Here is a 23,025-nt window from a genome sequence, read left to right as displayed (position 1 = left end):
AAATGTAGCAGGGATTGGATGAGAGCAGTTAACCAATGTAAGCTGTCCGGCCGGACAGTTTACATTGGTCAACTTATCTGCTACCATACACCCAATAGACTGAATGGATTTTTTAAATTCTTTTTTCTCTTTATATTGTTAGGATGTTACTGTAGAACCATAACCAGCATATAAACGAGGTTATTAATAATGAACAATCTTTGAAATCGTAGACGATAGCTTTAAGGAAATTACCTATTTTGCTTCCATTTGTCACTAATGTTAATCAAACAATTAATCTCTCGCCCCCTTGACTAAATCACGTTTATACCTTTACTAAGATATATACATTATTGTTTATTATCCTTATTTCATCACTGTTTATCTTCAGCGAGCTTGAATTTTGTGTAATATAGGCACGTTGAGCACAATGCGTTGGTTTTAAGTGCATAACATTGTGCATATAATAGCCCTCAGCGCTGCCTCTATTGTAAAATAATAAATAGTTGATAAAGCTACCGACATTTAATTTACAACTGTCATTATAGTTACAGGGATCCTGTCCAAATTAGACTAGTTCGACACGAGTTGCTCGTTCAGGGTTTATATTCATACATACTGCATTAGAGCTGTGACTGTAAACTGTTCTGTGAACAGAACAGACCCTGGATTATTTGTTTATGTGTACTGAATAATGATAAAGAAATGTTTGTAACATTTACAAAAAAGTTATATTTGTTCACATTAGTAAATGCATTATATAATATGAACAAACAATGAAAAATAGAGAGTATATAAGCATTTATTAATTATTGTTTATGTCATTGCAGTAATTGATGTTAGTTTATGGTGCATTAACTAATGTTCACAATTTAAACTTTTATTAAAAAAAAAATTAGTAAATGCTAGAATTAATAAAATGTACAATTAATAAATAATTATTATCAATGAAAGGTGGCGATTAATCATATTTTATTTTTATATAGTGAGTTATTTAGCTGTTTCACCTTTATCTGAAATGTCCTGCAAACTACATCTTACGAATCAATTTTTTTAGTTTGTCACAAGTACAGTAGATGATGGATGACGTTTTTAACCCGTAGTCCAGGAGTCACAAGTGTTTTGTTTTACACAGATATTAAAGATAATGGTTCAGTTAAAGGGCCTTGTTAGAAGTAAAGCTGTAATTGACCAAACTGTTAATAAACCTATCATATGTTGTAGGCATAAGAGTTATATATTAGGAGATTAGCTATCATTTTTGACAAACGGCTTAAACAATACACTGTATATTCACACAAAACCATACTCGCACTGTTGCGGTAGCCCACCTTTTATCCTGTATTTCATAGTGACAGTTGCAGGGTTCCCACGGGTCCTTGAAATCCTTGAAATTTTGTGAATCTGGGGGGGAAAATTCAAGGTCCTAGGAAGTTTTTGAAAATATACATACATAGATACAGTTCATTGAAAGTGCTTGAATCTATTTTATGCAAGAAGTTTTCTGAAAAAAAAAAATCCATATAATTCCCGGTAGTGTAGGGTAATATCATAGAAATTAAATTCTAGCTGCTAATATCTTCTGTATGTGAATGTTGATTCATACCAAAATGCTTTTTTGCACAGGTGTGTTTGACACATGAAATGTAATGAAATTTAATTTATGATATTTAATTGTTATGTCTTTTACCTACTTTTGCTTGTTTGCAAAAAAGACCACAACATCATTTGCTGTAAGTTGTTTTTACCCAGCTGTTACAGACATTTTTAAAAGTGTTTTTGATCTTAACCATCCTGTCCATATTAGTTTTAGAGGAGAAAGGACATAGAGTGCCGCGAACCCCTGCCACCTCTACTCCGTCTGTTTCTCTGTTAAGGACATGTACATCTAGGTCCTAGGATGCGGTCTATCCAGATAAGCTTCACGCCAATGCCAGCACACCGACAGTGGAAGACACGAGCCAGGACTCTCCCCCCACGAGTACATTTGGTACATTTTTACTTGAAATGAATCTAAATACCTTTCACTTTTTATCAGTATGAGTGTTTTTGTTGCTGTGTAAACGATGAAGTAGTTAATATAGGCAGCTGGCCATTGCTTGTCAGAACAGCAGTCGGAAGTAACGTTATTCTGAGTTCATTTAAATTTAAGGAAAATATTACAAGGATAATTGTTTTTATACAACAGTTCTTTCTGGTTCTCGAATCTGATTGGCTAAGAGGCGTGCGAAATTCTACTGATAACGGCACAGTTACCGCTTCACTATTTTGTATCATTCCGCCACCTGCTGGTCATTTTAGTATTAGTGAATGGAGGTTCTTTAAACAGGCTCCTCTCTGATTGGAAAAACTGCACGCGCACACACAGACACGCTGTTTTTAAACACTCTCCGTGTGTCTCATTAGTTCACTAGCTCGTAAATCAGTGTGTGAATCCCAATCGGAAGTTATTATTCCGTCAAAGATCAGCGCTCTTGGATGTTACGTTAAACTTAATGGGAGTAATGTCTTGGCACATCGTGTAGACGATTAACACTTGGAAAGAGGAATGTAAACAATCGTTTTTTCTGGAGCGATCTCTCTGGATCTCTCTGACACTAATAAAAACAGTTTTATATAGTACTGACAAGAACAAAGTCTAATAACAAGCAAGTGCTCGTATCGCGTTAAGATTAAATGGGAAAGCAATAGTAATATTATATAAGTATAGTTTTATTAACTACTTTACCTCATGCCAAAACAATAACAACACAAAAGACACTAAATATGAATAAGAAATCAAGTAATAGTTTAATCATGACACCAAATACTGCTGATTTGATCTAATTTTTGACCATCAAACACAGACAGGGCCAACATCAGAGCCAGGGAATCCCTGTCAGAGATGTAGCCCAGAGGGGGTGAGTGAACACTGACGTCCGTTCATGGCTCTGGTTCTCATACGCACCGAATCTTACTAAGCAAACGTTCAAACAGGCGCTATCTTTACTAATCGACTGCAGATTTAAATATTAGGGATGCACCGAATATTCGGCCACCGAAAATTTACGGCCGAAAATGGCCCAAAAGAGCCTTTTCGGCTTTCAGACGAAAGACTTTTATCACCGAAATAAAAAGGCCGAAATGTTGTGATGACGCAAACAGAAACCGCGACCTGCACGTGCTTGTCTGAAGCAACATGTATGGGGCGTGGATGTATTTAACTGCAAAAAGGCGCTAAAGTACGCACAGAGGCACATGCGGTTGTGTCCGGTCCAGACGTGATCATCACAGTGAGTACGCTCTTCAAAGATCAGAACTCTTGATGTGTAAACTTTAGAGAAAGTTTCACTTCTATGCAGTCTAAAATTTCACTTCTATGCAGATGATACACAGATCTACATTCATTTTAGACCTAATGAAATTGTGCCAGTCAATTTTCTTTCTGAGTGTATTTTTAAGATGAAAGAATGGATGACTGAAAACTCTCTTTGTCTTAATAGTGAAAAGACTGAGATTATGCTTGTTGGTTTACCTCACCAACTACGCAAAGTAGAGCCAAGCACATTAACTCTTGATGGTTCAAATGTGGAGTTTCGGACTAGGTTGAGGAATCTAGGAGTGATTTTTGATACCAATCTAACGTTTGAACCTCATGTTCTGAATACTGTAAAAATTTCATTCTTTCATCTTAGAAATATTGCCAGGTGATACTGTCCTGGCTCTTTAATGCTTAATAATGGCATTGACTGGGCATCAATATTTGAAAGCTCAAAAAGTGCAGGCATCCATCGTTAAAGTGATTCATATATAACCCAGTGGGTCTTCTGGTGTAAAATGAAAGGCTTGTGAGAAAAACTTCATATTTTAAGCGAGTTACGATGCATATGAAATGTAAACAGACAATAACAACTCTAGATTTAAATATGGTGGCACGTCAAATCACATTGGTTCTCATGTGTCATGGCTGTGTTTCATCACAATTCATATAAAGACTAGTAATAAGATACGAGACATCCAATGCGATTGCAGCCATATTTTAATTGTCTGTTTACCTAAACATGTCTCCTAACTATCACAAAGCTCTATATTTGAATATTTTTTTCTCACAAACTTATTGTTTTGCTTCAGAAGACCCCCTGGGTTATGTATTGAGTACTTAAATGATGAATTTATATACTTTTGAGTTTTGAAAAACATTGATCTTGGTCAATGCCATTATAAAGCAAGAAAAACACTGAATTTAACACAAGAGTTTAATATAAGCGTGTTTGTCATTTTAGGACTTTGTTTTTAATACATACTGCTGACGCTCTTTGTCTTCTGTGACATGATGAGCTAAAGGCTCTCGTTCTCCATGCTTGTGCATTCAGCAGACAAATACCCAGGATCGCCGCTGCCGTGTCTTTCTCATGCTGCATGGTGTTTAGGATGACTTGATTTTAAATGACAAATGAAACGTGTAGTGCTGTATGTTTTCATGTCTTTCTCGGACACTTTAAAATGCTTACCAACATGTTTGCTAAATTTGCGCGTCTCCAACTCTCCACATGCTGCTATTTGATTGCTTCATCAAAGACCTCATTGTTCGGTAAAATGTATTCTGCCTTTTTATTTGTTCGGCGAACACAGAAAATTCGTTTTTTGCTATTTTCAGACAAATAATTTCGGTTGCCAAACATTCGGTGCATCCCTAAATAAAACTCTGATTGTGTTTGGGTGAAAAAAGTAAAAGATAAACTTCTTGGATGACATGATGGGGAGTAAATCATCAGTAAGTTTTCATTCGAGTCATCAGACAGTCATCTTGTTGCTTTGTTTGAATTCAATTACCTGGTGTTAAATGAACACTGCTCAGTGTCTATTTGAGTGAACATTACAACACAAGTGTATAAAGTGACACTGAATCAGTGTTTAACATTAATAAAATAATGAAGTAATGAATAAAGTGATGATTGAACATTAATAATGATGCGTGCTGTTAACAATCAGAATCACTTAATGAAAAATAAACAAAAACAGAAAAAAGACCTCAAAGCAACAAGATGACTTGGTTCAGATAACTCGACTTTTTTTACATTTATTTTATTTAACGGTGCAGTTTCTCTTGTATATTAGACAAAGCAGGCCATGTTATTTAATTAATACCTTCTGGAACAAATCTGGGTCCATTTATCATTTCTACTTTCAAATGAAGATTTCTGTTCTGCTCAGTTTACAGTGTGTGGGGTGAGATCTGGACAGAGGACCAAGGCGTATACTAGGACAGACTGAAGTGTTGTTGCCCACAGGTGAGACAAACTTTGCTACTAGGCATCTGTTGGACACAATGCATTGAAGAAGGGCACACTCATGTTATATTTAAACTGACCAAACTTTGCCCAAGAGCAACTGTCCTTCCTCTATCACTTGTATGCACTCACACTTTACTTTTATCGATCCGAGCATGCTTTCATCATTAGGATGGGATTGTTTTAAAGAAAACATGAAGTTTGCTCTCTCAACACTGGAGCCCATCGTAATGCTAAACTAAATATTTTGAGTTCTTTTTAATGCGATGACACAGCACTTTCATTATATGATATTGCTTAGTCGATCTATCGCTTGTGCCGCTCAGACATCCACGATTAACCTGAGCATGGTGCGGTGCAATCACACTAATTAAACAAACCAGGCTTTGGAGATAATACTGTTCAGGTGTGGCTTGGTTTGGATAGTGTGAGTATTTGTTTACCTTTTACCTGCAAATTCACATGACATTTTATGTGACCAATAGATGTTCTAAAATTCACAGACCCCAAGAAAACAAACCAAAGTGGGGCAGGTTTGGGGAAAATTGGGTACATGCTTATGCTCAATTAACATGTTTAAAGTGTAGTGTAAATGTGTTTAAAGGCCAGAAACATACTTTACTCGAGTACATGAACACTGATTCAAGCGCTTGCTCAACACAGTTTGGTGGTAAGTAAGTGGGTGACAGGTACATTCAGATATCTCTAACAAAAAATGTATTGTTTTCAAAACATTTGCACTAAGTTCTCCTATAGCACCCTTTTTAAGTATAACTGAGAATGCAAAGAAGAATTACCACTGTTTGTAATGCACAGCCTGACACATTCATGAATGCCCGATGTTGGATGGCACTTAAATTTACAAATCCAAAATTTTAATTGAGCATATTTTCACATTTTTATGTTTCCATTTAGGTGATCCTTAAGCAACAAAAAGAGGACCTCTAAGAAGTGGTGTGCAGATCTTTCAAAGGCGGGGCTGACATAGATCGGGACAGGAAACAAAGGCAATAAAGAGGAACCTCTAAGGTTTAAAGGCGCTGCTTACAGAGACGAGGGCAGGAAACAAAGGCAGAAGACCTGAAGAGAATGTCTTATGATTTTAATTTTTTGTTATGTACATGCACATGATTATTTACAATATATTTCTAAGATATATAAATATGTGACCTTGTATATGAAATCCAGGCTATGATGAGATCATCAAAGTTTGAATTTACTGATTTAACACTGAGTTCAGTCTTTGGCGTGACCTTACTCAGTCAATATTAAAAATGTCAAGATTATATTTTCACAGAATGTTCTTTGCATTGTGTAGGATGATTTTATGTAGGAAACAGTAGATTCAGTAGACTTTGCTGGGTTTTCACAGGCCGGGTCACATTTATACAACATATGGGAATTATTAGCGACTAAAACATCCAAACAGATTTATTTTAGCATGTTAAATGCAGCCACCCTTTGTTTAGAATTTGGAATATACTCTTGTTTTTCAGTAATTTCTTAAGATGTCACCTTGGGGTGATTTAACAATGTTAAAGAAATTTCCATCTATTATGGGCTTGAATTGCTTGTTTGTCCAAGTCATTCATTTAAAAATGTTTTTAAATACATTTTAGGTTTTTTTGTTGAAAGACATTTATATGTAAGTACTATATTTTTGACCACAAATGTAATTTCAAACATTTAAACATACACCTTCAGAGTAAAAGATTTTTAAAAGCATAAGAAATATTTTTGTATTGTGTTTTCAATATTTTGAACAGTACTTGTATAGCAATGTATAATACATAGTTACAGAGTGTGTAATTTATATTTATGTGTGACATATCTAAATAATCCAAATTGTGTGTCTTATATTTAATTAAATTAATAAATTTGCAATCCATGATTGTCTTCTCCTCTCGTCTTTAGGAAACCAACACACTTGTTATAAGTTTAACCGCAAGACAGGGCCCGGTTGCATAAAGCATCTTAAGTGTAATTTTCCCTTAAGTTCACCCTTATGTTTCCATTAAAATTAAGGGTGTTGCAGAAAAACCCTTAAGTTTTTTCTGTTGTGTCTCCATGGCAACAATAGTATTTTATAACAACAAACCGGGGTCGCTGTCATGAAACACTTTAAGATTACCTTTACCTAAGAAAACCATTTAAGGGATTACATGCAAAACACTTTAATTATTCTCTTACAGTAGTTAAGAGGAATTTACCCCTTAAGTGTCATACTTAAGGTGCTTTATGCAACCGGGCCCAGGCCTTTAAACAGGCAGAGACCGGTTCTGACCAGAAGCATAATCGTGACAACTAATGAGTCTGTAGCGGAGTCCCATTGTTAGCGAATAGAGTGTATGACGTCATAATAGAACGTATATAAAGCCGCGTTCTGGGAGATTTCCCTCAGTTCAGTGATTCTCTGACCAAGTGAAGGTTAATCTCTGACAGCTCTTACAGACTTTACAGTCGCTACAACTCGTTCTTACAAAACGATTTCAACTCAAGTTTATTTACAACGACAAGTCTACATCACTCCAGACAGTCGTGAAATAGACTCGAGGTAGACGAATAAGATCATGTCTACATCAAAAGAGAAGCTCGAGACAGGACGCGGTGCACGGGATGCTCGGCGAAAGTCAAACATCTCTGCACCTGCTACTGCGCGAGTAATCTTTACCCTTCCCGGGGAAATTCCTGATGAAGAGGTCCCAACAGGTCAGTCAAGACACGATTAGCAAATATTGAAATTTTTGTGACTGGTAAAAAGCGGTAAAAACCGGCTACCGTTAGATCAGAGAGATGCGCTGTTTTCATCAAACAATTAACTGATCAAACTTTATTTATGACACAGACAACCAAAGTAAGCGCATAAATACTATAATGTGAACCTAAATAATCCATTAGTATTCGCTACATCTGAATATATGTGCTGGCACTGGTTAAATTGGGCCGGAGCGCACCTCCGCCTCCTCGGGTCCACAACACACCCTGCCGGAGCTCAGCTCCGTCGTCTCCTTCAGCAACAGGGTTTAAATTGGGCCGGGGCCAAATATTTGTAATGTCGTTCGGGTCGTTTGAAATAAAGATGCCATTTAAACCTTTGTAATTTTGGACCGGATTAGTTTTACAGGGGGACCTCTGAGAAAACATAGGTCCACAGTGTTTTTAATCTCGTCCAATCGGCCATGTCTGTGTTTTTCTCTGCAACCTCTGTAAAAAATTCCAGAGCAATTTAATGTTTTTCGCCAAACTCAGAGGTCTTCTATGTAATCCCGTCCGGATGCAAATGTCTGTGTTTGCTTGCAATATCTTTTGAAAACGCGGTTCTTTTCGTGTTTTGGCCAACGTGATCTGCCGTAAGCCTAAGGTCTTTCATTCAGATTTTCTTCCATTCGGCGCAATAAAATAATTAAATCAAGACGAGCTAAATATCTTACACTGTTAAAACACTGTAATATCAGTAACTTTATAAGGTAAGAAACTCAACCTTAATTTGTTTCACTCTGGAATGGTAATGTTAATTAATAAAGATAATAAATTGTTATTAATCATTATTTCTTAATGTCTTTGTGTTTATTATAAGTTATATAAAACACGTAGGCTACGTTATATGATTTGTAGAAGTTATTTTGATTTGTTAAAATTAAATTAATAAATTACATGTTCTGTAATAATTTTACATTTAACGCAAAATATCAAACATTAGGCTACAAACACACATATACAGAGCACGTGATCTTCTGCAACGCCAAAACGCATGAAACAGACACTCCTATGTCAGGAAGAGCATGAGAATTTTAATCCCGTCCGGCAAAATCACAGACGTCTTTTTTGCGGTCCAAGTTACGGACGGGTTAGTTAAATACGTCAGTCGAGTGCCGGTTGTTTATTCATTGACCCGCGCATCACTCAGATCCTCAAAAATGTGCATTCGCACCGGATCATGACATTACACATTGTTGAGTTGAGATGAGAGATAGAGATGTAAGAATGGTGCACAAGTCGAGAAAACTTAATAGAAGTCTAGAAACAAATGATTAAAGTATGTACTGTATAGCCATGTCACTCATCTCACTACAATATCTTAAATAGATAACACTGAACCTATTTTATAGTTTAATGAAATAATGTATTTTGATTAAACAAATCAATTACAACCTAACTATAGTGATTGTTTTACTAACTGCTGACCAGCTTAGGGAATCTCTATGCATGGCTAATTCATAAGACATATTGATGCTGATTCAGTAAGTCGTTTTTCTTGTAAATTGAATCTTTTGGGAAATCTTATGCTTAGAATTAGTCAAGGAGGTTGAGTCTTATAACTTCCTTCAAAGTTTGATCCATTGTGCATAATGACATGTGCAACAAATGCATATAGGGTGTCAGACAAGATTTTACAGTAAAGCTGAAACTTGTAAGTGAATTGTAAAGTATGTATCTTTGTTTGAATAACTACTCAACCATACACATTAATACTGGAAAAAGAGCTCCTTTGGTGTAAAACACATTAAGTAATTTTACAGCGCGATTTTGAATGATGACTGCTTACCGTAAATAAGGGCTCCCCCTCCCTGCAAAAGCCAATTTAACCTGTCAGGATTTAGAATGACATTGTGTCGTTTCTGCGCTCTAAAATTGTGCATCAACTATTAGCACAGATTGTGAATGTTATACTAACTTATTTTTAACACGTATGCTGGTAGATATATGGTGTAATAAGCATAGACATTAATTAGCTAGACTGGGCGTCGTCTGCTCGATCGTGGGCCAACAGCGCCGCCATTAGTGATGACAACTTGTCCATTAACCTCAAAGCAAATAGAGGTAAAAATGCCTCCATTGTGTGCAGTTTGTTGGTATACAGACAGTCCAACACCTCAAAACTAGTCTTAGGGAATTACCTTTAAAAAGTAAGACTGAACAATTGTTTTTGTGTTAGATTATTATAATATTGTTTTGACAGAGAGATGGCAACTGAAGGGAAAATTATTAGCTAACAATATCACTATTAAGCTATACATGTTAATACTTAATGATAATTCACACGTTTACATGTTTTTTATCTAAAATTGTAACATTTATGATAGTTATTATAAATTGTCTGTCTTACTGTGGTTAGCTAATCTAGTGGATTCCTGAAGAGAAACATGATGAGTCATTGAGAGGAAGTTGAAAGAAGATACCCCAAATAAATCCTCAAATAATCCTTATGTTGTAAATAATGTAGGCCTATGATATAATTGTATTGCTATATGTAAAGACGGAGACACGAATATTCGTCCTCTTAACGGCTGAATACAGGATGAAATTTTATTAATTATTAAGGTAGCCGACTAAGCCACCTGGGGGCCCTATGAGACCCAGGACTCAAAAGGACACCACATTTAATTTAAATCACTTCACAAAGGGCTGGGCATATAATATTGACAGTCATGAGATGGATCAAGTTACAAAAACCTTTTATTAAATACACAGATAAAAATATTTAAAATGTGGGAAGCAATGCAACACTCAATTCAGAAAATAGCACACTGAGAAGTCCTTAAAAGGATTCAAGTTGCTGTTTAGTATAAAGGAGCAGTCCAGTTCGTCCTGGCTCGATCAGATCAAGTGCACCACTTCGTTTCAGTCCTACAGTGGCCTTAGTCTCCACCGGATTTACACAGCACACTGAAAAACAGATGAAACGGCTGCCAGTATCTCTAGCTCACAAGTTATACACAAAACCCCAATAATTACTTCCTCGTGCACAGAGTTCCAAACCACAGCACCATCACACCACTCCAATAGCACAGCACTACACCCTGAATATAGCAATAAACAATGCGACCGGTTAAGTTCAAATGGAGTCTTTCATTCACAATAGGACCGGGTAGCAATTTCCACTACCCCAGTCTACGCGAAGTCCAGCGTTGTAAGCGGAGTGTTCTGTTATGCTCCACTCACAGCGTGGATTCCTCTCGCTCTCTCTGCGTCGTTACTACACGCCACTCCACCCGCACTCATTTCATAGTGTAGCTAACCTCATCCTTCAGCGTAATAAACAAAAATCAGCATAATTTCACTTAGGTTATTATTCAACCAAAAATCATAATTTAATTTATTAGAATTGTGTGAGACTGCATGTAATGCACATCTACAGGCTCTCAGTGGCCCAGCTATCATAATAATTAACCCTGTAATTCCTGGGCAAATTTCATATGATAATGTAATTGATGACTACCTCAAAAAATGTATGGACAATCAGAGTTTAGGGATGTTAAGTCTTTAGTTTTCAGAATTCATTGAAATGCAATTAAGGTTAACATTTGGAATGTGTTTTTATAGTTTGTATAAATGTATAGTATAGTATTGTATTTTATAATGTCGTTTTTAAGTATCACATGTAATGATCAAAATATGGCTTTGTGAGCCTACTACCGCCTGTAAAAAGGTTTAATGCATTTGTATCTTAAGATTTCATTAACTTTGTGAAGTTGGCAGACGGTCTCTTAGCCACCTGCCATGTAAAACAGCTTCTGGTGTAAGTTGCATAATTATGCATAGGACCTTTATAATGAAATATGGAATGTTCGTTTACAAACATGAATAAAAACAAAAATGAAACTGAATAACATTTAGTGTAATTGTGGTACTGTCGTATGTGTAAAACTGTAACATTATCATAACAAAGCCAGGGAAAAATGAATATCAAGCGAATATCGAACCTAAAACCTACTTTACTGCGGTAACATACCGGAACTCCACACAGATCAGAAATAACCAACTCCCTCAGTTTGCTCGCATTTGTTTGCAGGCTAGTCTTGCCACCGCTAATATGGCCAAGCGGCCAAATAGCAGGAGTTTCATTTTATAGAATTTAAATGTTCTTTACAATTTCTGTTAAGAAACACGTTAACTGTTACTGTGCAGATTTGAATTAAGTTTATAATGTGATTTTTATGTCCGGTCTGTCCAGCTGTTAGACAAAATACCATTTTGTCTAACTCAGCTGAGTTCGTGACCCGCAGCGGTGTACGCGATGTTCGCCGGAGGTCAAACATCGCTACACCTGCAGCTGGTCACGTAAGGTTGACCATTCCAGGAGAGGTTGATGATGAGGAGTGGAGCTCAGAAGGTCAGTAAAATATTTACATTTGTAATATATAAGTTTTGAAACACTTATTCTATATATTTTTCCACATTTTACAATATGAATAAACTGATCAAAACTATGGAATAACACAGTGCAACTAAAACGCATATAAAACATATATAATTTATGTAATATGTTTGTCAAAATACCACAATAATTATACAATATAATGTGTTATATCTTATTTTATAATGTGTTGTTCTTCTCTGCTGTGTCTAGCTGTAAGACAGAATACCATCCTGTCTTCTCCAGCTCGTGGGCTTGTGACTGGCAGCGGTGTACGCGATTCTCAGCGTAGCTTGAACATCTCTACACCTGCAGCCAGTCAAGAGAGCAACACCCTTCAATGGGTGGATGATGATGATGATGATGATGATGATGATGAGTGGAGCCCAGAAGGTCAGTCAGTGTCCCCATTATAATGACACCTCAAATATACATATATAATAATATATCAGTTTTGAAACACTCATTCTATATATTTTTCCACATTTTACAATATGAATGAACTCATTAAAAGTATGGAATAACACAATGCAACGAAAACACTTATAAAATATTTCTACAATAAGTTTTATAATGTTTGTCAAAGTAACACAATAACTATACAGTATAATGTGTAAGATTTTACATAAGTTTATAATGTGTTGTTCATCTCTGTTGTGTCCAGTTGTAAGACAGAATACCATCCTGTCTACGACAGCTCATGGGCTCGTGACCAGCAGCGGTGCACGTGATGTTCAGCGGAGGTTGAACATCTCTATCCCTGCTGCTAGTCAAGAGAGCATCGCCCCTTCAGGGGCGGATGAGGATGAGGAGAAGAGAGAATCAGGTCAGTCACAACATTATAATGACACCTCAAATATAAATCATTTCTGGGGGAGTAAATAACTGGAAAATGTTTATATTTGCATGAACTATACAGTACATTTAGGGGATTTAAAGTATGTACTTCAGTCATTTTAAATATGTACTTAAGTTTTAAGCTCATGTACTCTGAGTTGTAGTGACATTTGAAGCCTTTTTTGAGAAATGTTTGGCACTTTAAAGTGATAGTAAAAATATCATTTACAAACGTATGTATAACAGCTCAGGTAGCTTTAACACATGCCTCCAAAATATGGAATTACTTTTGTGCTGCTGTTATTTTTTTATTTGAAGTTCGAGGTTGTGACTTAATTCCGATTTCAAATTGAAATCGTGACACCCTTAATGTCCAATGTTTGTGAATGTTCATTGTGAAACGGTTACATCTAGCCTTATTTATTTACACCTAAATTCACTTAAGTTGCACCCACATTTTTTTATGTCTAGCTGGTTCATTTATTTGACTGTTAAGAGATATATTAATAATGTGTAACATCTGTAATTTGTCTTTTCTGTTTCTGTTTTTTAGAAAATCAAACAAACCAACGGAAGAAAAAGGGCATCCGTGCTTTCTTCCAGAACAAATTGCAAGCTGTAAAGCGTGCTTTTGGTATTCGCCGAAATGAGTTTCAACTGGATCCATCTGATCCAGCTGATCCTCAGCCAGGCCTATCCGGCCTGCAGGCAAGAACCCGTGAAGATCAAGTTGATCTGCAGAAAGGTCCATCTGGACTCAAGCCAACGGGTTTTCAAGAACCAGCAAGGTGCCTGCATGGTTCTTTTACCCTGGAGAAAACACTTCTTCAGGAAGAAGCTGATCCCAAAATTGGTCCGTTCGACCCGGAGCCGCGTGCTCAACGTGATCAGACTTTTAGGCAAACAGGTGCATTCGACCTGAAGCCACGTGCCCGTAAAGATAATTGGCAATACAGTCCCATCGGACTTGAGCCAGCGGGCCATGAAGAGCCAGTCTATTGCCAGTCTGGTTCATTTTCTTTGGAGAATACAGTTCTTCAAAAACTGGCTGATCCTAAAATGGGTCCATTCGACCCGGTGCCACGTGCCCAACGAGATCAGACCGATAGGCGGACAGGTCCATTCGACCTGATGCCACGTGCCTGTTTAGATCATTGGCAACACAGTCCCATCGGACTTGAGCCAGCAGGCCATGAAGGGCCAGTCTATTGCCAGACTGGCTCAGTTTCCTTGGAGAAATTAGTTCTTCAAGAGGAGGCTGATCCTGTAAATGGTCCCTTCGACCCGAAGCCAAGTGCTCCACACGATCAGTCTTATAGTCAGCCAGATCCATCCGACCTGCAGTCAAGTGGTCATCAATGTGCCTACCCTGCTAGTGAGTTTACTGTTATTATGTTCTGGTTCACTCTATCCGGCTTTTTATTGTCAGCTTTATTTTTCTCTCTTGTCAGCTTTTCCTCTCCTAACTGTTTTAAACTTGTGCCCAGTATAAGTGTATTTATACGGCAGATGTTTATCTAATATCTTCTTCCTGTATTCAGGCTGTTATGTGTTATTCTAATGGACTCTTGTTTCAGCACAATGAGCTTTTCCCATCATCTTGTCCTGATTTTCATTTTATAGAAATATTTGTTTTTTTATGGTTGTCCTGCTGTTTCACTCTTGAACTTGATCCCAAACTTTCATCTTGTTTATTCTGCTAGTAGCTGATTAGCATTGGATGTACTGAACAACCCTCCATTATCTGCACATTCATTAAATTCATATTAATTATCTCTGTTATATTATAATCAGCACTGCTGTTGGAGTTCATGTGGAATAAAAAAGGCTTATGTTCATTTTGTATTGATTGTTTTTCAGGGGAATCTAAATATTTAAATAAAGAGGAAAAGGAGAAAGGAGAAGATGACTATGGTGTTTATGGGGAGAATCGCAAATCCAGTGGCAGAAAGGTAAAACTGATCTTCATCAAACAGCCAAACGTAACCTAACATATAGATCCATGTTCAGTAACAATTGATGACAATGAGACTTTTCAATCAAACCACATAACACCTTATCTTAATAATACACCTTACCTGTTATCTCAAAGGTTGTGCTATAGACCTGTTACAGTACAATATGTGATAGTTTCAGGAGTTCTTTTAGCCACAACATAAAACATTACGACCTACTTTGTAAAATGTGTTTTTGTTACTGTATTGTCTTTTTGAAAGTAAATACAATGTTTAATATCTTGTTTTTCTTTTTTTTAATTATGCTTCTTCCTCTGGTGAATGAAGACTACGACAATGGAAGATATTCATGATGGAGAACGCAAAGAGAGAAAAGACAAGAAGAAGAAGAAGAAGAAAGGAAAGCTCCGCCGTACTTTGAAAAAGATCTTGGGTTGTATTTTCCCTTGTGGTGACGACTCACAACTGTCTACTGCCCCCTCTACACCAAGGCCAGCCACTGTTGGAGGTTCGGCCATGTTTGCAGTCAACACTTCCTCTGATAGCAGTGATAATATGATGACTGCAGAGCAGGATAAAGCTATTCTCAGAGGTAAGAGAAATTATAAATGTTTAGATGACCACATGTCTGTAGCATGTTCTCATTGTGTAATGCGTGACATAATGTTGAATAAAAATGTATTATAATTTCTTCACAGAGAATGTCGGCATGCCGATGCTATCTGCTATGGACTGGTAAGTAAATAAATGTACTCATTGAAATCAAACGCTAAACATGGTTAGAGTTGTAACACATTTATGTGGTCGTCTTAGGCTTGCACTTGAACAATTCTATTCGGACCTCTGCTCATATGAGCTGACTCAGCATGAAATACTGCAGTTGATTCAGTGCAGTATTGAGCGTCCAAAACACCAAAGAGTTAATGATCAGGGTGATCATCAAAAAGTTGCCAAAGGGCAGCAAGTGGAGTTTAAGGACATGGGGTGAGTACATTCATCATTATGAGATGTGTTTGACTGTGGGTATCAAAGCTGTCCTATAACTGAGCACTCTTTGGTTCTCTGACAGTTTTCCAAACATCGGGAACACTTGTTTCCTGAACTCCACCCTCCAGTGCCTCCTCAATATGTCGCCAATCATGCAGGACATCATCTCGCAGCAGAAACACTGGAAGAACGAGCCTGGATCAGAAATGTTCAAGTAAAGTCCATTACTAATAAAACCACTTTAACATTATATCAAAACCTTTCCTCATGTAAACTAATGGTAAGATGCTAGTTTCATACAAATTAAATATATTTATTTCACTCCAGGGCTTTATATGACCTGCATGACACCAAAATGAAGAAGATGAGCACCGACCAGAAAGCTCAGCTTCTGGCAACCATCAAACGTTGCATTGCCAGAAGGAATTCACATTTTAGTGGCGATAATGAGCAGGTAGAGCCGCAGTCATGTCAATATATCTGTGATACCCACAAATCATTTAAATAAGTTTTTGTTATTTTAAGCTCACTTGCCCTCTTGCTCTTTTCTCTTTTCTTGTGTAAGGATGCTCATGAATTCCTTATGACCTGCTTGGAACAACTAAATGAGGAGGCACAGATGTGCCAGGATTCCATACATGATTTCCATAACCCTGCAGCGCACATGGATTTTAAGATCATCCGGCTGCGCACATGCAAGACGTAATGACATCACGCAAACTCACCTGCTCACATTCATTTAAATACTTTCCATGAAATATACTTTTTATGTATCTAACATTAAAAACTTTTATTTTCCTTCTGTTGTTTGTGTGTTAGCTGTGGGAATCAAAAGCACTCTCTGGAGGAATTAAACTGCCTGTCTTTGGCTATTGGTCCTCAGGGATCATTAATGGAGAGCCTCCAGCACTACTTTGCAGTAAGGGTCACTTCTGGAATAATGAAGTATTATTATGTTACTGATAGTCAGTGATTTGATTGATATTATTTTCCCAGGCATCTTCATTTGAATGCCGCTGTAGTGAGTGTGGAGGTGATCAAGCCTTGGAAACTGTGCAAGTTCAGACCCTACCAAAGTACGACATCCTGTCCATTAGAGTTCATCAGTTATTACTCGATACAAAATAAGCTAATTCACAACTTCTGTTCGTTTTTATTTCTCTACAGGGTTCTGGTTCTTCTTGTTACAAGGTTTGACATGTACACCCTCGAAAAAATCAAGGGGTGTCTGGCTGTTCCTGAGGAGCTCAGTCTGTCCGGCTTCACAGGTACAGTTTATTAAACTCTTACAGAAGATACTAAAGAGTATTTTTATAGACAGTGAGTCAACAGACAAATCTTACATGCTTTATATTACTAGAAGTCTAGAGAGTTTTATAAGACAAAAATGGTGATGTTAAACGAATGTCTTCATGTCTGGTATCTCATAACTCTTGCTTGAAACAAAAGAAGTGCAGTGATTGTAAATGATTACTCCAAAGGAATATTTGAACCCTTTTTAAAACTTGAAGTGTGCCTTTTTGACGTAGGGTCAGACAGCAGTAAGCAGGTTTCAGATTTTTCCAGCCAGCAACTTGAGGACAACCAGCAGGTAAAAATCAGCATAGCAAATCTAGGGAGAGACACTGACCAGCATCAGGTGCAGATAGAAATAGACAGAAGAGGAGTTACATGAAAAAAATAGGGATTGAATTGAGGAGCTCAGATGCAAAAGCCGCTAAACGTTACCTCCGTCAAAATTAGATAATGACATTAACTTTTCACCGCATGTATTATACGTTCATCTAATACTTTCGCATCAAATCTGCTTTATCCCGGCATCAGGCCATTCAGAAATGCCGGTTTGTTGGCAGAATTCATTAAGTCTCTGATAAAAATGCTAACTTACAGACGGTTTTGCATATGAGCTCTTCAATTATTATTTTAGCAGCATTTCTTAAAACATGTCTGCATTGTATTATAAGATCTCTGTTTCTTTAATAGTGGCAGACCGCAATGGGCAACGCAGCCTATAAGCTCACTGGTGTTGTCGCTCATTTGGGGTCAAGTTTGCAGTGTGGTAAGAATACTTGGACACAAAATTATTTTGTTCTTCATTTCTCATCTACCTTTTAAAGTTGAATTTATTAAATGAGGTCATCTGTCTTATAGGTCACTACATCAGCAACATTCGTGACCCTTCTGGAGCTGGCTGGATTAAGTGTAACGATTCAACGGTAAAATCTATCAGCTGGCCAAGAGCATCCCACACCATAGAAAAACACGGCTATATGTTTTTCTATGTGAGGAGGTAAATAACCTCTCAATGTTTAAATCCTTACTTATATTTAAGTTTTATATAAACTTTGAATATTCTGTGTTTTGTGTTTCAGCTAAAGCAGTGTCAGCTGAAGGATCCTACCTTAGATCCTCACGTGCAGAATGTTTTATTATTGTGTTTTTTAGTTTATTTTTAATTATTTGTTATCTATATAATTGTTCGTTTGATGATTCTATATTATTTTATCATTATCAATTTCATTATTATATCATTACATTATTGTTTACTCATTTATATTGTTTATTTATTTATTTATTCATTATTATATTATTTATTCATTAAATATATTTATATAAATATATGTTTCATGTGTCTTATTGATTTCTTTGTTGTTCAGTCTCACATTTGTGAAGTTTCATGAGTTGAACTTGAACTTGATGCAGACCTATTATTAATAAAAAATTACTAAATAAATATTTTAAATAAATAAAGACTTTAACTTAAACTGACTCGACTAAACTGACTATACAATAAGACAAAATTCATATCACTTCAATATATTGACAAACACAGGATACATTCTACAATTAACAAGACTGGATTATAGGATTACAAGTGATACAAGCGATCAACACATCAAACAAAGTAACAGACAAATCGGCACTGGACAGAACACACAAGGGCATTAAATAAGGGAACAAATCATGAGCCAACAGGGGAAGGACATGAAACACTGGCAGGCTTATCAGCAAACAAGGGGGCGGGGTACAAGATGAGACAGGAGAGCACATGGCAGGCAAAACACAAACAATAGCCATGTGCTTCCACACAAAATGTGGGGCTTTCATGATCCTGGGACTGTACTAGGGAAACAACAAAGGCAAATTTAAGAAGAACTGCATAACAGTGCCGCCCCTCAGACCACTAGGGCAACCTCAGTAACTCAGGTAATCTCACACAGACTTCAGACTTGAAGCATAAGGTTTAATCCACATTGTACAGCTTATTTCATTTCAGTATTTTGATACAGTATCACATCTTATTGTCAGTATTGAGGTTATCCAATCTAATGATGCTTAAACTTTTACATATATTTTTATGTTTTTTAGATAGACCTGGCAGAAGTGGAAACCAGGCGGAACCACAAAGCCATTTAATTCTCAGAAGGAGGAGCCTGGTGAACCAGGAGGGGTGGGGGATCAGGGCACAGCCGAAGGACCGGAAGTACGGAGCGGAAAGTGGAGCAATGACAGATAACTGACAGCAGGGTCTAATGTTGTCAGTGCACTGTGAATTAACAACAGGAAGAGGCTCGCCTGATTTGGATACAGGATTCATCGCCATTGGTAAGCAATTTTAGTGCTTCTAAAGTGTAAGTAAACTAGACCTTTTATTTGTTGAGATGTTTAAAAATCCAAAACAGAACAATGGCATTAAGAAAAGCTGTTATATCTAAATAATGTAATTAAATACAAGTAATAAAATAAATGTAACATCAATTATACATTTAAATATAATATATTCACATTAAATTATAATATACATTTTATACATGTTCATAGCCTGGTTTCACAGACAAGGCTTAGCTAAAACCAGGAGGTGCAGTGTGTAATTTTTAGAAGGATCTCTTGACAGAAATGCAAAATGATATACAAAACTATATTATCAGGAGTGTATAAAGACCTTTCATAATGAACCGGTATGTGTTTATTACCTTAGAACAAGACCTTTTTATCTACATACACAGAGGGTCCCCATACATGGAAGTCACCATTTTGTGCCGCCATTTTTCAACTTTTACTAAGTTGTCTCCGACGATGACATGTTTGTCTGGTGGCGGCTACCGTAGCTTCTCTATGTGTTTCAAAAGGGGGGGGGGGGGGGGTGAGCAGTAGGGCTGTCACTTTTGAGAAAAATCAAATTCGAACGGATTTCGAATATCATGCAATGTATCCGAATATATTCGAATATCTAGGCGCCCCCCCACGCGCATCAAAAACCCACCTTAATGGAGATTCAATCGCAAAATTATTAACAGTGACAGTCATAAACAGGGTTGTCTGGATTACCTTTTTACTCAATGTTTGAAACAGCAGGTTATCAACTTGTGAATAAAAAACTTATATATATATATAAAAAAAATGATTCAGAACAGTTACAAACAATAACGTGACAACTTAAATAGCAGAAGGAGTATATAGGCAGACGCAAACGGAATTCGCGCCCGCAGATTTCGGCAGAAAACTCTGCGGAATTCCGCGGATTTAATGCCCGTCATTGCCAAGCACACATATCCCGCGCTTGAGCGTGTTTGTGACCAGAACTGTCATTGACAACAAGCACACATACAAAGCCTATCCCGCGCGTTTGTGAGCCGTCATTCACAAGTACAGTAACCCTGCGCGGCTGTTTGCTTGCCCGTTTTAAATGATAGAGAGCACAAACCCTTTGATACTTGAGATGAAATTAAACTTATAGATGAGTTAAGCAGATCTCACTTGTCGTCAATGTGACGCGCAACAGTCAGCACATGATCATTTCAAATCCGTTTACAAGACAAATGCTGTTGTAGTTTAATATAAAGTTTACATTGCGTTGTAAAAATTATGAAATTATCTTCATACATGCTAATTTCATAATGCGAACGTATTAACACAATCTTTTCATTCTGCTATAATATTTAACACTATAAACAATATGTCATTTTATATACAAAGTATAATTCTATCTTGACATGCACATGAGGTTCATTTTGGTCCCATTTGATTCCCTCTCTTGCGCACAGTTGCCGTCGTCGGTCTCACTCAAAGCCTCCTTACTATTACGAGGTGTTACTGTGAAAAATGCGCTACACATGGCATTTAAAAAACCGGATGGTTTATTTATAGTTCGAATACGGATATTTCACGTCATGTTCGAATGCATATTCGAATATCGAATAAAAAGTGACAGCCCTAGTGAGCAGTGGACTAAGCCATTGGTTGCATTTCGTGACCTCACCACTAGATGCCGCTAAAATTTACACACTGCACCTTTAATTACATTAAGATGTTTAAGCATCTTTTATAAACATGCCTTAGAAAATGACGTTACAGATGTAACAAATTAATGGCACTGGCATATTTTAAGATCTTTCAGTGCAATTCATTTTTGGCTAAAACATGCGTCTTAGTCTAGACCCAAATCCTTTTACCTGTATTATAATGTCATACTTGCACACTTTAAGGTAGCGTGCACACCAAAGCGTTTATGCCGGCAGCCGGTGTATGTTTTCAATTGTTATCCATGGCAGCAGCGGGCGGTTTTTTTCAACACTGAAAGTTGGCGCTCAGCTGAGCGCCGTGAGTTGAGAAATATTGAACTTTGTGTGAAAAGCTCAGCTCGTCAATGTCAGTTCTCACACAGCCGTCCAATCACAGTAAAAAAGGGGCAGGATAAATATCACAACAACCAACCGGCGCATCGTTCAACAACTGATAAACAAAGCAGAAGTATCACAGCAACCAAAGTGCTCAGCTGAAAAACGCTGGCAGTCGGCGTCCGCCTGGCGCTTTCAGCTGCATTTAAAAGCTTTGATGTGCACACCTCCTTAAAGGCGGGGTGCACAATCTCTGAAAGCCAGTGTTGACATTTGAAATCACCTAAACAAGCACACCCCTACCCCAATAGTATCTGGACCTTCTTTTGATAGACCCGCCCATCACATACACAACACAGGCAACGATGTCGGTTATTAGACATGCCCCTTACTTACTTACTGCTGATTGGCTACAAGTGTTTTGGTACTCAGCCCGACTCCCTTTTCCACAGCGTTTCTCAAAATCATGCACCCGCTTTAAATGTTTATATTGACTGAAAATGTTTTAATGTTTGTGTGTTTTAATTGTTTTCCAGAAGGAAGCATTCAGGATCCTAGAATAAACAAAGCCATTGGTGTTTGCAAGAAAATCGCTGCATTTTCCAGCAGCTGGAAGAAGATAAAAGGCACTTTAGGACTGGCGCTATCAGAGCAGGCAATTGCCTAGGCCTCCCCATGTGTCCCTGCTGTCAGTCGTGATTGGTGGACTATTAAATGTCGCTCTCCTGTAGTGAAATTAATGTCACTTTTTCAAAATGAGTCCCACGTTATGAATGTATGAGAGGGTAAAGTGAACAACATCCAAAACTGTGCAGCTGACTAACTTGAACTCAGTGGTGGCACTGAAACAAACACATCCTTTGTTTCCTGCTAAGTGAAATGCTCAGCAGGCACGCAAAGACACTGCACGTGATACAGGTATTCTGAAGTGATTGTATTGTATTATAAAAATAAATTACACCGGCCTACCCGGGTAAGTTTAGGAGTAAGCAGATAACCTCTGCTTTGGGTTCCAAAAATGGAGGTAATTTTCGGGTTATGTAAGTAACCATAGCAACTGACTCTCTGAGCATAACCTGCTCCGGAGCAGGTTATGTTCCAGGGTAAGTTCACTTTAGTTAATGACACAAAGCTTCGGAGGATGTCTGCGCATGCGTGCACATATGATGAGTGTGCTGCGGGCATGAAAGCACATTTTTTGCATAATATTATAATGTTAAAGTATTTCTTTAAAATTACAT

At 37.3% G+C, this 23,025-nt stretch overlaps 1 protein-coding gene and 1 long non-coding RNA gene across 2 annotated transcripts; both read left to right on the top strand.

The window, feature by feature from the left end:
- The first annotated feature begins 4,439 nt into the window (after nt 1-4,439).
- Nucleotides 4,440-6,850, top strand: LOC135750094 (uncharacterized). The gene is made up of 2 exons (XR_010532588.1): nt 4,440-5,249; nt 6,165-6,850. It is a non-coding gene; the product is annotated as an uncharacterized lncRNA (long non-coding RNA).
- A 10,144-nt stretch (nt 6,851-16,994) lies between these two features.
- LOC141283070 (uncharacterized) lies at nt 16,995-18,655 on the top strand. Its single transcript, XM_073816324.1, has 6 exons — nt 16,995-17,085; nt 17,163-17,242; nt 17,334-17,434; nt 18,150-18,225; nt 18,318-18,456; nt 18,539-18,655. The coding sequence occupies exons 1-4, from the start codon at nt 17,059-17,061 to the stop codon at nt 18,179-18,181; spliced, it is 240 nt and encodes a 79-aa protein (XP_073672425.1). The 5' UTR covers nt 16,995-17,058; the 3' UTR covers nt 18,182-18,225; nt 18,318-18,456; nt 18,539-18,655.
- Nucleotides 18,656-23,025: the final 4,370 nt, after the last annotated feature.

This window comes from Paramisgurnus dabryanus, chromosome 12, assembly GCF_030506205.2.
Source record: "Paramisgurnus dabryanus chromosome 12, PD_genome_1.1, whole genome shotgun sequence".
Classification (NCBI taxonomy): domain Eukaryota; kingdom Metazoa; phylum Chordata; class Actinopteri; order Cypriniformes; family Cobitidae; genus Paramisgurnus; species Paramisgurnus dabryanus.
This window is presented reverse-complemented; position numbering and strand designations above follow the sequence as displayed.